Genomic DNA, 17,054 nt, shown 5'->3' with positions numbered 1-17,054 from the left:
AACGAGCATTTAGCCAAAGCAAGATAAAGTGTTACTCTTATCAACCACTCACATGAGCTGCAAGTTAAGCATGTCTGCTGGTCTGTTTTCAGAATATTTGACTTTCTCAAGGATAGGTACTTCTAAATTCTAGACCATTAAATTGCTCAAATATGAAAATGTGTTTTTTGTTAAATGTTACCTACCGCTCCAAATTCACTATTAACTATGGAGACATATAGGGGAAAATCATTAAAAATTATTGATTATTTGTGTACAGATTCGCCAACCCTTATCCTACAGTATGAAATATATATCAAGGTGATCATTTGACAATAATGCTCAAACCACAATACAGCCAAAACATTATCTCCCATACACAGCAAAACAATTACCTCCCACATGGAACTAAAACAATTACCTCACATATGCAGACAAACAATTACCTCCCACATGGAACCAAACAATTACGTCTCATATACAGCCAAACAATTACCTCCCACATGGAAGCAAACAATTAACTCCAACATACAGCCAAACAATCACCTCCAACATACAGCCCAACAAATACCTCTCACATGGAACCAAACAATTACGGTGCAGGTGCCCAACATAAAGACAATCATGACAAACCAAATAAAGACGCCCATATGATACTCACCGAAAATAGACAGCAGACAAATGAAGTTCATCATATATCAGCAAATCCTGGAATATCAACACTTTCAGATAAAGGTGACAACTGCCTTGATCTCACCAACACAAACTATCTGTACGACTTTACTTATAATGGTGAACACAGTAATAATGATTCCTGGAACTCTGTGAGACAAAGACAACGAAGCAAAGACAATGATGCACATGAATCTGGAAGTAAACAAGCTGGATATATATCTTGTCCTATTAAATCCTTAGCTAAAACCTATCGAACTCTTGAAGGTGTACCAAGAATGCGTACCAAACGGATTGTGCTATATAACATTAGAGCAGATGAACCTTTTGAGACTGTGAAAGATCTGATATACAACTATGCCCAGGACAAACATGTTCGCGTGACATTTGTGCGACTCACGAAGAAGAGAATGAACTATAACCATCAGAATACCGATACTGTGCAAGTTAACATGGACGTTGATGACCATGAAAATAACGTGGTTGGTAAGTCAGATTTTTGGCCCCCTGACATCAGAAGTAGAGACTATGTACCTTAACACAGAATGGGCTATGGCCAGACTGACTCGTACAAATATTAGAAGTTTTGATATTATATTCAGAATGCTTAATCTCATGTCTCTATCCACATTTGTTCAAATGAGTCTGTCCTTATTAACATGAAATGTACGTGGGATCCTCCATGGTACAGATTGTATTTGTAACACCTTATCACTGCCAGTTGACCTTGATGCCTTACAAGAGCACTGGCTATCGTCTGATAAAGTAGACCGTTTAAGATCATTTCAAAACCTAAATTTAATCACATACAGAGCTTTACTCCCAAATGCGAGTTATGCACGAGGGTCAGATGGGTTAGCTATCTTATCTAATACCCACACCAAGTGGAAAGCTATTCCAATAGCAATAAGCTCGGATTATGCAATAAGTGTTAAATTGTCACAAACAGGCTACTGTGATGTATATGTAATAGCTAGTCGACTACCATCTACAAATGTGTTAAACTCTGTATATTGTAATGCCCTTGGTGAACTGATGGATATATATGATAATCTGTGTGAGTTAGGAACACTTTTTATCTTGGGTGATTTAAATGCTGATGTTTGTAAGGCCAATCTAACAGCACGGGGTAAGCTACTTAGAAATGTTATAGAAAATAGACATCTATTACATGCAGTAAATATGGTACAATTCGGAGGACCAGGATATACATGCAGATCAAAAGATAACACGTCACGAAGCCTTATAGACCATATTCTTGTACCGTCATGGCTACGGAACTTCATTACAGACTGTTACATTATAGCAAGCTGTCCTTATGAAATATCTGATCACTTTCCTTGTCATATTTCTATATCACAAGAAGGGCTAACTAGCCACGATCAAAATATAAAGCGAGTTATCCCTAAGTGGGAAAAAAAATAAGACTTATATTTCTATGTTTCAAGCAGAAGTTGATAGATATATTAAATGTGCATATGATGGCAATCCAGACCCCCACTCCTTAGATCCACAAAATTTAGAAAACCAATGTGACATCATAAATAAAATACTTATACATGCAGGTAACAAATGTATCCCACAAAGTGTGTTTAAGCCCTTTCTTAAACCATTTTGGAGACAAGATGGTCTTGATAACGCACACTATCGTATGAGGGTGGCTTGAAGAGCTTGGATTCAAAATGGTAGATCGAGAGATAAAGATTCAAACGAACGTATATCTTACGGTTTTTTAGACGCCTTTATCGCAAATCCAAAAAAGGTAAAAGGAAGGAAGTCCTTACAGAAATAGAAAAATCATCTGAACTTGATATACATTCCTTTTACAAAACTGTAAGAAAGCAAAGGTCACAAACTACAGATATAACAAACCTCAACTATGAGGGAGAGAGTGTCACAACACCCTCGGACATTTGTAGATTGTGGGGAAAATATTACTCTGATCTAGCTCAGCCATATTGCTCAGACACTTTTGATGAACATTTTCAAAAAGAAATATCTTCTTCCCTAGAACGTATTCACGAAGAGATAGCGGCACATGATGAGGAACTAGAAAGACAATTTTCCACTGTAGAAATAAAGGAAACTGTAAAAACACTGAGTAGAAACAAGTCCCCTGGGCCTGATAAAGTTACCAACGAGCATATAATTCACGGGGGTGAATCCTTGATAAGATATCTGTGTGCCCTGTTTAATGCTATGTTAAGACTTCAATACATTCCTTTTAATTATAGACTAGGAATGGTCATTCCTATATACAAGGGTAAGAATGACAAATCGGATCCCCGAAACTATAGAGGTATAACCTTAACTTCATGCATTTGAAAGCTGTTTGAAAAACTTATTGTTAAGCGTATTGAACTAAAAATGATAAAGTCAAATCCTGATTTCCCTGACATGCTCCAGTTCGGCTTTAGGAAAGAACATGGGGCAATAATGTCCGTTTTTACCCTTATTGAAAGTATTCAATTTTACATACAGCGAGATTCTACAGTATATGCTGCTTTCTTAGACAATGAAAAGGCTTTCGACAGAATATGGCAGGACGGCCTTTTTTATAAATTACACCAAATGGGTATCAGAGGAAATACATGGAAGTTATTACACCATAGCTATACAAATAGCCATGCTTTTGTTACTTATCAGGGTGAACAGTCAGATATATACCATGTAAGGCAAGGTGTCGGACAAGGAAGAGTTCTCTCTGCTTGGTTCTTCTTAGTCTTCATTAATGACCTTATAACAGCCCTTAGACAAGCAAATAGTGGTATTTGTGTATTTGGTCTAGATATTCCAACTGTTTTGCTTGCAGACGACACAACTCTTGTGAGCAACTCGCCACGAGGGCTTCAAAAAGCACTTGATACAGTACATTCATATGCCTCAAAGTGGCGACTAACGTATAACCCTTCAAAAAGTAATGTTGTTGTCTTCTCTAAGACAAAACAAAAGGGGTTAGATATTAACTGCAAACTTGCTGATATAAATATAACAACCTCTGACTCTGTCATGTATGGTGGCATACTACTAACGCATAACCTGTCATGTATATCTAGTATTGAAAAATGTTGCCAAAAAGCAAGAGAAAGTGTTAATTCGTTAAAATCTGTGGGACTCAACAGTTCTGAGCTACATCCAGCTACCAGTGTACAAATCTGGTTAATAATGATATTAAAAACAAGTTTTTACGGCTGCGAACTGCTCTTTGATATTAAGGGTCAAAACATTAATGTCATTGAAAATACTCAACGCTATTTCGCGCGAACTGTACAAGGACTAGATAAAAGATCTCCATCAGAATCCACTATTGCTAATCTTGGGCTCTGGACAATGATCGGCTATATCGATAACTGTAAACTTCAGCTGCTTGGCCGCTTATGTAACTTAACCTGTAACAGTTTTGTTAAACATCTTTTTTGTGCATACATTGCAAATCCAACTAATCCTAAATCTGTATGTGGAGATTTATTATCAGTTCTTGACAAGTATAACCTACGAAACAACCTGTGTACATATATATATAAGCTGTGGTGTATTTCCTACAAAGAGAAACTGGAAGCAACAGGGCCCCGTTCCTCAAAGCGTTCTTAGCGCTACGATGATCGTAAGCCTATGTTAAAGTATGGGACTTATGATCACCTTAGCGCTAAGATCGCTTTGAGGAACGGGGTCCTGGTTGATAAAACCATTCATGAATATGAAGAAAATATGTGGCGCAGAAAAGTTTCTGTCAATACAGGTCTTTCACGCTTCATGCTAATACACACAAAGCTTACTCACCATATATTATGGCAACTAGCATCTATGTACCCAGAACAGAGGTCAAGTTTAACATTTTGTGTTGGAGTTTCATCACGAAACAAAACTTCCAGGAACTGTTTATTGTGTAACAAGCATGCCTTTGATTATGATAATCACATCATATTACATTGTGAAACTCTACTGCAGGAAAGAAATGAACTGTTTTCAACTTTTATTGATCTGCTTGATGTTGAAACCTTTGTCCAGTTGGTATTACAAGATGAAGAAGATATGTTGTCCTTTTTCTTTGGTGCTGATACTCACTTCTCACAATGTAGTGATATAGTTACATGGGAATCTGTTATACTGATATTTTCTGCTTATGTACTTACACTAAAGCCTTACCTTGATTATGTCATCTGATCTAACCTTTTGTACTGTGTGAATGGCATAACACTGGTGCTACTGCCTTGTATTGTATATATGTACAGGTAATATGAGCTTGTGTGAATACGTTTGATTAATTATGCATAATCTTCGGATTAACTTCTGGAGGAAATAAAGAATCTCTCTCTCTCTCTCTCTCATGGAACCAAACAATTACGTCTCATATACAGCCCAACAGTTGACAGTTACCCCCAACATACAGCCAAACAATAACCTCCAACGTACAGCCCAACAATTACATCCACTATACAGCAAAACAATTACCTCCCACATGGAACCAAACAATTACGTCTCATATACAGCCAAACAATTACCTCCAACATACAGCCAAACAATGACCCCCCATGTACAACCAAGTAATTACCTCCAATATACAGCCCAACAATTATCTCCAACATGCAGCCAAAGAATTACGTCCCCTGTGCAGCCAAACAATTACCTCGAACGTACAGCCAAACAATGACCTCCCATGCACAACCAAGTAATTACCTCCAACATACAGCCAAACAATTACCTCCAACATACAGCCAAACAATTACGTCCTCTATGCAGCCAAACAATTACGTCTCATATACAGCCACACAATGACCTCCAACATGGAGCAAAGCAGTTACACATGTACCCCCGGGGGAAATTACCTTCCTGAATAGGATCTGAGTTATGTTTGTCGGATGTCTTTTTTTTCTAAAAGTAAGAAGTTGGTGGTGATCATTTGGAATAGTCTGTTGACACACACCTCATAAACTTCAATTCAAAACTTTGAAACTTAATAAACTAACTACCTTAACTTGGGGAGGGGGGGGGGGGGGGGGGGGGTATTACGTAAGAAGCAAAGAAGCATAACATTTCTAATAAATATAGATTCGAGTAATTATGGTTTTTAGATCTATACGAACCAATTGTTTCAGGAAGTAATCACCGGACTACACTAACCATTTCTGGAAACTTCGGTACCGTATACAGAGCTTATGTTTAAATGTTTAACAATTAGCCAGCGACCTCCTTGAATGTATTCCTTTGCGGCTTCTCTTCTAAATCAACCAGGAAGCACGTGTGACAGTTCTGTGACATATGACTTCCACAAAGGGGAAGATGTTACTTAAAATATGTTCGTACGTGCACGATGTGTCAAGCGTGTCACGAGACTATGACAGGCATGGTTGACTCGTGAACACGATAAAATTATACACATTAGATCGGATTTCTTGCTACAATCTGCTGGAGAAACTCCACTCACATTTAGGTAAGAAATGTGGGTTTTAAGCAGCATAGTATTTCTGTCACAGCTTGATGATTTTGATTTTGGGGAATAGGGTGGTCAGGTGAAATGGGGTTTAACATCGCGTTCAACATAACTGCACGTACATAACAGTGCGTGTGCGTTCGTGTGTGTGTGTGCGTGCGTGTGTGTGTGCGTGTATGTGTGTGTGTTTTCGCGTGTGTGTGTGTGTGTTCGCGTGTGTGTGTGTCTTAGTGTTAGTGTTAGTGTGTGTGTGTGTGTGTGCGTGCGCGCGCGCGCGTGTGTGTGTGCGCGTGTGTGTGATTGTATATGATATACCCCACTCAGACACAGTATACTGACTCCGACCTGACCAGTTCTTGCTTTATCCTCTTATTGCCGATTACCAGGCAGGGTTACAATAAAAACCCTGTTTTAACGGATTATGTGCATGACGCGGAATGGGATCGAACCCCGACCTTCCGCACTCGGGGCAGATGCTCTCTTCTCTACACCACATAGGCCGTCTTCCCTGACAGGAATAAACCAAAACACATTTCTTTCCATATATAAATACACACAGAAATTAATTAAGCACCCCATGACAAAATAAAGAACAGTGATATACCCATTCATAAAAATTCAGGCTTCATGATGCAAAAAGACATGTAAACGTGAAGCATGATACCCTTGAGTTTCAGGTAAAGCACTTTGATATAATAATAATTGATGCAAGTAAGGATATATAAAGTTTAGTCGGTACATGTAACAAGGGCACGCTGGAGGCTTTTAGGGGTACTCCGCTGGTAAGGTATTGGCATGCATGACACAGGTATGTCATTCAGAGCCATTGGACGTCAAGTTGGCTATGACCACAATGTCATCAGCATACCTTCGGTAAGAAAATACCGACAGAAGTAAAGGACCGTCCACGAGCTGGGCTATCCCGAAGACTGTATGGGAAGACAGGGCTCTAGCACGTGTACGTTTTGTGAGGCGACAACCATTTGCTACGAGTACAGCTCTGAAAGAGCAATGGCTGCCCCACTGGCATCAGCCCACCAGAAGTGTCCGAAACGGGCCAAAATCATTTGGGTTGAAGTCAAGAAGGGTCATCAGGTGTTCCTTCGTAAAGGCTCATCAGCAGAGTCTTCTATTGGCTCGGTGTATGGCTCGACGTCATTGGAATCTAAGGACGTGAAGACGAATACATTGGTCTGATGAACGCAGATTCACAGATGGGCGAATGCGGGGTAGGAGACACAGAAACACGGCGTATATGTCTTGGAACATTGTACCAACAGTCCTGAATGCGGGATGCTCCGTCATATGGAGAGCAATATCTCATGATTGTAAGCTGGACATGGTAACAGTACGAGACAATCTCAACGGCGACTGTCACATCCAGGACATCCTCAACAATGTTGTGCCACATTTTGACAATCATGCACTTGCCACTCGACCCGTGTGTACGGCGACAATTCTAGACCCTATCGTTATCGTGCTGTGACTCCATTTATGCAAGTGCTCGCTATGGACCTTTTGTCTTGGCCCGCTATGAGTCAAGATTTGAATCCATTGAAACATGTACATGTTTATGACATTCTTGGATGTTGGCTGCAGGCAATGAATACACCAGTACAAAATGTGGCAGCTTTAGAGGCTACATTGCATCGGGAGTGGCAGCAGGTTCCTCTTGATCATTTCAGAAGACTCTAGACAACGCTAGAATGTCCTTTGTAGTATTCCTTGATCGACGTAATTTTAACACACATTTCTAACTGATCATGATTGACAGCTACCTCGTCTATAATACTTATCTTTCACAATTGTGTACATGCAATCATACCATGTAAGCTTAAGGCGACGCATATATAACATTCAATCTCACTAAAATCAGGCCTTTCACTCGGATGATACATGCTTTTGTTCCTCTAAGTCATTTCGGAAGTAAGGGCACGGGTGGCCCAGTTGTCTAAGGCGCCGCAATTCGCTGTGCAGAGTTGCGTCCCTTGGGTACGCCAGAAACCTGTGTATGTGGGTTCGAATCCCAGTTCGCCCCGATTATGTTTCTAGCTTTGTCAGCACCACATCCGTGCTCGTGGGTTTCACCGAAGTAGTAAACGTCTGAGACCTGCATCACTTCGGGCTTTCCTCCCACATTAAGCTGACACGCCGTGATATGACTGGAATAATGTTAAAAGCGGCGTTAAACCCAACTCAATCACTCATGATCAGAACTTACAAAAACGTGCATCAGCAATATACATCGGCTTCCAAGGCCCCGTTCCACAAAGCGATCTTAGCGCTGAGACCCAACGCGGCGTTAAACCCAACTCACTCACTCACTCATTTTGGAAGTTGCACATATCTTACAATATGGTTTTCACAGTTGGACAGGGAGACAGGGGCTTGGCAGGACAGGAGACTGCAGACAATATCAGTGTCACATCTGGCTTGCAGTTAGACACTGAGATCTACAGAACCAATGTTGATGATGTCACACCACAGTCATACAAAGTCGCACGTTTACCCGGGACGTGTGTCACAATATCGTAATGGTGTAGGGTACACAAGTGAACAATAAACGCATACTGTTTATTGATGTTTCGGTGGGCTTTTGATATGAACCAGCATTCTGGTGGAGTGGAATCTTTCTACAAAGATTTCAAAGAGCGTCTTACGACTCTTGCTCAGAAGCTATTTGATCAAGGTTACAACATTCAAAGCCTTAGTAAAGCTTTCAAAAAGTTTTATGGTAGACATGTGGAGGACATTTTCAAATTTGACACATCAGTGACAAAAATTATGTCCGATGCAATTCCCTATTTTGACTTGTACCATATGTTACCATGTTTTTTTCAGGTGAACAATTGACTTGCCTTTGTGTGTGTTTGTGACGGGTGCCATCTATGTGTTCCCGTGTTGTTGTTTTTCAGTTGAACAATTGACTTGTCTTTGCATGTGTTTGTGACGGGTGCCGCCGTTGGGACAGGATACGCTATTCTTTTCGCGAACACCTGGTATTATAACCATTTGATAGTGATTCATAAACACATGCTCTTGATATCGTCGGAATCGTACAATCGACTCTGCTTTAAGCAGAGATGAGATTTTATCGGATATGGGATATGGAATAGTGTAACATCAAGAACTAAAGTTACTCAAAACATGAAGAACATGAAGGCATGTAAGAAGGGTAGAAGCAGAAATGTCTCAAGAATGTTAAACAAATCCGGGATTAAACCATGTGCATTCTCAGGTGTTCTTGAACGCGAAGAGACGAGATAAGAAGAGCTGTCTGGCTACAAAATGGTTTTCAAGAAAGAAACATTTTCTTGTGCTGACATGAAATTCCAAAAAATGACATCCTGTAAGTGTATTACATGCCTTGGTAAATCTTGAAGCAGAAGTGTTGCGATCTTACAAGAGATCTGTTCACCTTTGAATATGTTGGGCCAGAGAGCCAAAGATTCACATGTGCTCGTCAGTTGATTAAGGCCTTTCGAGTGGCAGACAAATTTTAATATGCATCATCGTTGAGGATTTCACTTTGAAAAAGCATTTATCGTTCTCTCCCTGGAATTCAAGTTGGAATCTAGCTCAACACCTACGTGCTTTGTGTTCTTTGCCATACAGTTTTGTGCAGCACTGGACGTCATTTGACTCAGGGAATGTCATCAAAGAGCTCTTGGATGGGTAAAGGTGAACCGCATCTTTGAGCTGTAATTCTCACAGGTTGTTGTCATCAATTGGAGGTAGAATGTTATCAGGCTGACAAGGGAGATAACTTCGGCTTGAGTTGGTGCTTAGATTTGAAGATCAAGCACCATGGAGCCTTTCTTTGCTGTTGACAGATTCTTGAGAATATCGTTGATCTCGAACATATACAGTTTGGCAGAGAGCACATATCTTTGTCTCACACCTCTTTGCTTTGGAATATATTCAGTGATCAAGAGTCTGTTGAACATCCCTTAGACGTTGTTGTACAAATCGGACCTGCCAAGTGCTCATAACACAAGTCATCAATTCTTGCAGCCTTATTGTTTTTCGGGGACATGCACAAGGTTTTAATCTCTCAGCTCGATGTGCACATCATGACTTTGGAACCAATTGCAAGAACCCTTTGAAGTTGATAGACTTTTGTCTCTTTGGTTTCTCTTGAAGTGTAATCAAAGTGCCCTTACTGGATATTGCTGAAGAAATGCCAGCCATAACATTACAGGATCCGTGGTCAGTTCATCATCAGTCCAGATCGATGTAATTTGTCTCCCTTTGGTCGAGGTCTGTAACACTGCTCAGAAAGCTTTCTGATCTACATCCTGGTTTGTCAAGGCTACTGAAGTGCTCGTTTGCAGCTTTTCTCATTGCATTCCTGAACAGGTCATTAATATTTTTGTATGTGTTTTATGAAGTGTTTTGCTTTCCTCTAGGATTCCGATCTGTTGTTCATTTGCCCTCTTACCTCTGTCACGCAGTCATGGAATCTCTTAACCTCATGTTTCCAGAAATGATTTATATTGGCTAACTTGAATCCAATCTTTTGTTTTATTGCAGATACAGCTTCAATGGCTTCATTAGACCATTTCTGAAAATACTGATAAAACTTAACAGACACTGGCAGTTACATGTTCTGTGGTCAGTAAACTCATTTATCGTTCTACTGCTTCTTTTTTGTTGCCTTAAGGTCCATTTAACAATTGAGCTTAAAATGGAGTGCTTTGCTCAAACGCAGCCTACAAAAGTGCAATGGGACTCAGTTGCGGAAACGTCTTGTCAAAAACATGATGCACGTGCATATCGTGGATGGTATGGGTATAACAGACACCCAAAACTGTTAAGCTGGCTTTCGTTATTTCGTTTCATCAGCCATGCCAAGATTATCAGGAAATGAGAGACATCAAGCGACCAGAAGACTGCAAGGAGGCCAGAGCGCACAGGTCGTTGCAAATGCATTCAGTGTCAACGTAAGAATGATATATCGTTTGCAACATCGCCACAACACCACCAACACCACCGACGACCGACCACGAAGTGGTCGTCCTAGAGTCACTACTCCCAAACAGGATCGGTTCATGATACGCCAACATCTGCAGAACCGATTCCGAATGGCCACTGAAACAGCTCGGCAAACCATTGGCAACCACCAGCGTGCCATCAGTGATCGTACAGTCCGACGTCGTCTTACTGCCAAAAACATCTCATGCCACCGTCCTGCTCCTGTACCCATCCTGAGAGATCGTCACAGACAGGCCCGACTGCAATGGGCCAGGCAGCGTCAAAATTGGCGTCAACAGCAATGGAGAAGAATCATCTTCACTGATGAAAGTCGCTACTGTGTTTCAACGGTGGATGGCGGAGTCAGGGTCTGGTGAAGGAGGGGCGAACGTTATGCTGATGCTTGTGTTATGGAACGAAACCCGTGGGGCGGCCCAAGCATCATGGTTTGGGTTGGAATCGGACTGAACCAGAGAGTGGGACCCGTGGTCTTTCAGAATATTGGTCCAGGCAGGGGTAATGGCATCACAGCTCTCCGCTACATTGACCAAGTCCTCAGACCTCATATCGTGCATTTTTGCCCGTCATCAAAACCAAACCTTTCAGCAAGACGACAACGCCCGTCCCCACACTGCCAGAGTCACCAGGGACTTCCTCCAGCAGCCTTGCCTTGGCCTGCCCTCAGTCCCATTGAACACTTGTGGGATGAGATCCAACGCCGACTCAACGACGTACGCCCAAGGCCGACAACTGCAGCAGAACTGCGTGTAGCGTTCCTGAGGATATGGGCCCATATCCCAATGGCCTTCATCAACAGTCTAGTCCACTCCATGTACAGGAGATGTGTGGCTGTAGTCAACGCCCGTGGTGGCCACACCAGGTACTGATTTCGAACCATCCAGCTGTGATGTCTTCTGGTGCCTCCCCAAATTCACAATTCGCAAAAACATTCCCCTGACTGTTAATTTCATGTGGGTCAAACACTGACTTTCTCCGATGTCTTTACTTGCATTTGAAAATAAAGATAATATTTATATGATACTTCCACATGACGTTTCTTTTGCCTTTCAGTGTATATGTATTGAAAAGGTTGCCCGCTCTTACTTCTGCAAAGATGACCAGCTCTAGTAAATCATCTGTGCAGGGGGTCTGTTGGTGTTTCTTGTCCCCTGAAAAGTAAAAACTGAACCTGTACAATTATCCTGCACATTCACTGATGTTAGCGAGTGTTGTATCCTGACGAGTTCCGCCTGAATAAGATATATTGTAAACCTATAGAAAGTGTTTTCTGTGATTGGCTAATTTGGGTCACATGACCAAATGTCAAAGGGTGAAAATATTATTTGCATTCCCTGAAGCAAGCAATAGGTTAACAATATCGATAACAATAGGTTTACAAAATCGATAAATACTATGTGTGTGTCTATTTCCGGGATTTTATCGAGTATTTGCATCTTGGAAATTTTCATTCGAGCCTCTCAAGCTAACGCTTTCGGGTTTCGAGATGAATTTCCAAGATGCAAATACTAGATAAAATCCCGGAAATAGACAAACACATAGTATTTGTCTTCTAATTAGTCCTTTGAGTTTGGCATTGATATTGTGAAGGAATATTTGTGAGAATGTAGAATAGATAACCTCAAGTTACGTAGTAAATAGTTCATTTGAACGGTTTGTTGTTGGCATGTAAACACTGAAGAAATAGGTCTAAAAACCGTTTCGATAAATGGGACGTATTTCTTCAGTTTAAGTTTTAATTTTTTTTAAATATCTGGTGTTGTAGCTGTAGTTGAAAACATTATCTGATCTCGATACAAAATCCTAGTTGTGGTCATGAAATCATATCATGTAAGCTTAATGCATCAATAACATTTAATCTCATTCAAATTAGTTCTTTCACTCGCATATGATATTCCATCATTTATTGTGTACTTTTGAATCCCACTGCAGTTGTCGAAGACATAAGTAGTAACGATGAAGACAGCGTTTCTGGTGTTCCTTGTGGCGGTCGTCGTGCCTAGCCATGGATGGGTAGGTTGCATCTTGTCCAAACAGGCTTAACGTCTCTTTGAACATTGGCGCCATGAACCTGTTTTTATGCTATAAAACATTGACATTGTATTTTCGAACGCGGTAATAACCCACATATAAACTTATCTCAGAGTAAAATATGAATTTACGTTACCAATATAAGTATATTTAAGAAGGAACGTTTTGTTACTCTGCAAGGAATATTTCTGACTTGGACAATGTAATCAATGGAGATTTGTTAGTCAGCGGCGTGAGATAGGTGTTTTTCATTCATCACGTTTCTATCCACGCTGTAACTCAAGAACAAGTTTTGTATTCTTCACACCGGGAACCACGGTTTTAATGATATAAAGGATGTCATTCTATTTTCGAAAGAGTTCATCATCCACACATACATATATCTTATCCATCACATATTATTTTACGGTATCAGTAAAAGAATGTTTAACTAGTAGTTTTATTTCCGCTCGCAGTGAAATATTCTAACTATGTGAGTGTTGGAGATTTATTCAATTTTGCAGTTACATTGTATATACAGCGATGTGATATGTGTGAGTAATGGTTTATTCATGACTCAAACCTTGTTCAAGAACAACTATTGCATTCTTCAGGCAAGAAACAAATAGACTCATGTGCTTCCGTGCTAAGACATAACTTCAAAACGTCAAACCAAGAGGATAATCAATCAAAATTGATTTCATAGGGTGTAAAAGGTAAAATAACGAAAACAATTACATGTATGGATCACTGAAAACTTGTGATGACACAAGCTCTTCGCGAACAGGGTAAGCATGTCCTGTTCTTCCGATAGCACCGCCACAAATTTTTCAATTGAAGTGCCAGTGATGAAGAAGGTGCTCCATGTAAATGTCTTAGCATGGAAAAGCATATTGAGCGTCGTGTCATGCTTAACACATCAACTGAACTATTCACATTGAAGTGCGAATTTGGATGATAAAAAGTGGAAGTTAACCCGATCAGGCACATGACAGTAAAAGAATCTCATTTTCATAGGGCCTCGTGACTGGTGGTCATATTCAAAGGACCGCTGACAATTATATAGACAGCACCAAGTGGTCCAAAGCCTCAACACACAGAACCGGGGCAAAGACCAACAAGTGTAACATCTTCGTCGCGGAAGTCTTGGAGGAGGCGGGAGGCAAGGTTCCCCACAGGTAAGATGCACCCGTGAAGATCCGAGTGAATGAGGTCTTCAGCAACCCATGTATTGTCGTAAGAGGCGACTAATACTAGAAGACCAACCTGTAGGTCACGTGATCAAATCATGGAAACAAAGGTTTTAAAGTGTTTTTGAGTTTCCTGATGTATACTGAACAATTTTGACTTGGGCTGCCCGGTTGAAAATCCCGGGCATTTTGTGGAAGGGTCAACAAAGGTCACACAGGGGTCAAAATTCAAAATTGTGTCGATATGCACATCAAATTACTCGTCCAGTCATAAGGAACCTAGAAAATACCCATGTATTGTCGTAAGAGGCGACTAATACTAGAAGACCAACCTGTAGGTCACGTGACAAAATCATGGAAACAAAGGTTTTAAAGTGTTTTTGAGTTTCCTGATGTATACTGAACAATTTTGACTTGGGCTGCCCGGTTGAAAATCCCGGGCATTTTGTGGAAGGGTCAACAAAGGTCACACAGGGGTCAAAATTCAAAATTGTGTTGATATGCACATCAAATTACTCGTCCAGTCATAAGGAACCTAGAAAAATATAGTTTGTTATACTTCCGACCTTAAATGGGGTAGCTATGGCCAAAAACGTTGAAAGGTCAACGCACTTTTGGCAGTCGGTGAAAAATTCACAAACACAATTAACATTGTCCGATAGTCATGATTTTAGTGTCTAATAATATGTTTTCTGACATGACAAATTCAACCAAGCAACTTTTAAAAGTAAAAAGGGTTACCTTGACCTTGAAAATCGAAAATGGTTGGCTGCACGAAGAATTGTAATGCTTCAGCAAAGTCACAGGATCCTTGGCCAATAACGCAGCTTATTTCAGAATCCATTGTCCAGTAATGCTTTTCTAACCTTACTTTAGTGCACAGTTCATCATCCTACTCTGTGTCATACCGATCAGATGCAGAGTCGGAATCACTGTCACAATCACTAGAATCTAGAATCTGTGTTCGATTCTACAGAGCAGTTTGCTCTGGCATCACTCAGATGTTGAGGCAGTGCTGGCTGTGAATACCGTTTTGGCAAGTAAGCATTTCTGGACAATGGATTCTGAAATATGCTGCGTTATTGGCCAAGGATCCTGTTTCCAATGACTTTGCTGAAGCATGGCAACCATTTTCGATTTTCAAGGTCAAGGTAACCCTTTTTTACTTTTAGCGGAGTAGTACGCAGAGCGTCTGTCTGGAGAGCGAAAGATCGGTGATTCGAACACCGACCGCGTCATACACATAATACGTAAAAAGGATTGGTCGGCCCAAGCACACACACACGCACAATAACACGCACACGTACACGCACACACACACACATGCATACACACACGCACACACACACAGAGCATTTCGCTTTCTTTCGGAAGTGGAAATATGAAATGTTTCTGTCAGTTAATCCGGGATTAATATAATTGAAAACACACTTTTTAAGCCAGTATTGAACGTCTGTATTTTAGACATATCGCTAATCAGGAAATATAGAATCATGTTTTGAATCATTCAGCTCATAAATACATGATCACCATAGCGTCGAATTCCTTCCGTGTAACACGAAATGTGTTTGGATCAAATTGATCTCGACAATGAGAAAGATGCTGATGGTTGCAGTAAACCAATTGTTGATAGTCTGAGCACCAAACAATGCCACGTCTGCCACGTCATATCTGGTCTTTTCCGGGGGTAACCGGTATTTTCAACGCCTTTTTTCACTTTTTCCAAAACAATTCAGATGCAACGTAATTAAACATTATCTCACTCACTTAACAAGACTAGGACCACTTTCGTGGTCTAGTGGTAGATCGTCTGCCCGGAGAGCGGAAGGACGGGGGTTCGATGCCCGACCGCTTCATACCAAAAGACGTTTAAAGATGGTACTTGTTACAATGTCTGACGCTTGGCATTAAGGGGCTGAAACAAGGACTGGTCGACTCGGAGTCCGTATACTGTGTCTGAGTTGGGTAGGCATGTTAAACTGCTGCATGGTATCTCAGGGAGCCTGCACTGTAAAAAGGCATCAGTCCGGACTAGTACAAGCAACAACACGCCCACACTCACGCGCGCGCACGCACGCACGCACGCACGCACGCACACACGCACACACGCACGCACGCACGCACGCACGCACGCACGCACACACACACGCACACACACACATACACACACACACACACACACACACACGCACGCTATATAAGTGCAATAATATTGGACACTACGTTTAACCTAGCAGTTCGTCTCTCCTGACATCCCAAGATTTGGCGGCGGGCCCGGTTCTGTCCCGTATTTTAAAAAAATGCCAAAATAGAAATAAAATGGTTTGAAATTATAAACTTGGTTATAAACTTGAACGTTTTCATTTCACTCGTGTTCCAGGCACTGGTTGACATGGAGCCCCATCGGAGCTGGAGAGTGGAGAAATTCAAACTCAGAATATTTGACAAGTGATTCTTGCTGGACTCACGTGACCTCGGCACAAGTTGGTGACGTCATCGGTAATGGTGAGCACGTTGGCATTGTAACGGGTAGCAAGCTCACCACAAGTGCACGTTTTGATAAAGTTGTGAAGAACGATTTTGGATTTCGAATTCCCAAGGATACAATGACCCTGTGGCGTTTTACATGCTGAGATACAGGACTTTCATAAATGATATCTCCAATAAATAAAAATAGCGATCTATTTCTTATTGTTGTATTTGTCAATGTATGTGCCATTGAAAACAGTCGTTCTAGTCGTATGAGGCGCCGTAAATCGCTGCAGATTTACGTCCATTAG

The 17,054-nt window shown here is 41.0% G+C and overlaps 1 protein-coding gene across 1 annotated transcript; it reads left to right on the top strand.

Moving 5' to 3' along the window:
• The first annotated feature begins 5,984 nt into the window (after positions 1 to 5,984).
• On the top strand, positions 5,985 to 16,966 carry LOC124122220. The gene is made up of 4 exons (XM_048396686.1): positions 5,985 to 6,082; positions 13,007 to 13,087; positions 14,102 to 14,262; positions 16,655 to 16,966. Exons 2-4 carry the CDS (start codon positions 13,031 to 13,033, stop codon positions 16,905 to 16,907), a joined length of 471 nt encoding a protein of 156 aa, XP_048252643.1. The 5' UTR covers positions 5,985 to 6,082; positions 13,007 to 13,030; the 3' UTR covers positions 16,908 to 16,966.
• The last annotated feature ends 88 nt before the right edge of the window (positions 16,967 to 17,054 follow it).

This window comes from Haliotis rufescens, unplaced genomic scaffold (assembly GCF_023055435.1).
Source record: "Haliotis rufescens isolate VD_foot unplaced genomic scaffold, xgHalRufe1.0.p SCAF_16, whole genome shotgun sequence".
Classification (NCBI taxonomy): domain Eukaryota; kingdom Metazoa; phylum Mollusca; class Gastropoda; order Lepetellida; family Haliotidae; genus Haliotis; species Haliotis rufescens.
The sequence above is the reverse complement of the archived record's forward strand: the minus strand, read 5'-3'. Positions and strand labels throughout refer to the sequence as shown.

Bases quoted from the DNA above. Each gene is read 5' to 3' on its own strand.
- LOC124122220 (XM_048396686.1), top strand. From the start codon at position 13,031: ATGAAGACAGCGTTTCTGGTGTTCCTTGTGGCGGTCGTCGTGCCTAGC. The intron at 13,088-14,101 runs GTAGGTTGCATC...TCATTTTCATAG, and splicing joins TCGTGCCTAGCCATGGATGG to GGCCTCGTGACTGGTGGTCA. The intron at 14,263-16,654 runs GTAAGATGCACC...CTCGTGTTCCAG, and splicing joins GGAGGCAAGGTTCCCCACAG to GCACTGGTTGACATGGAGCC.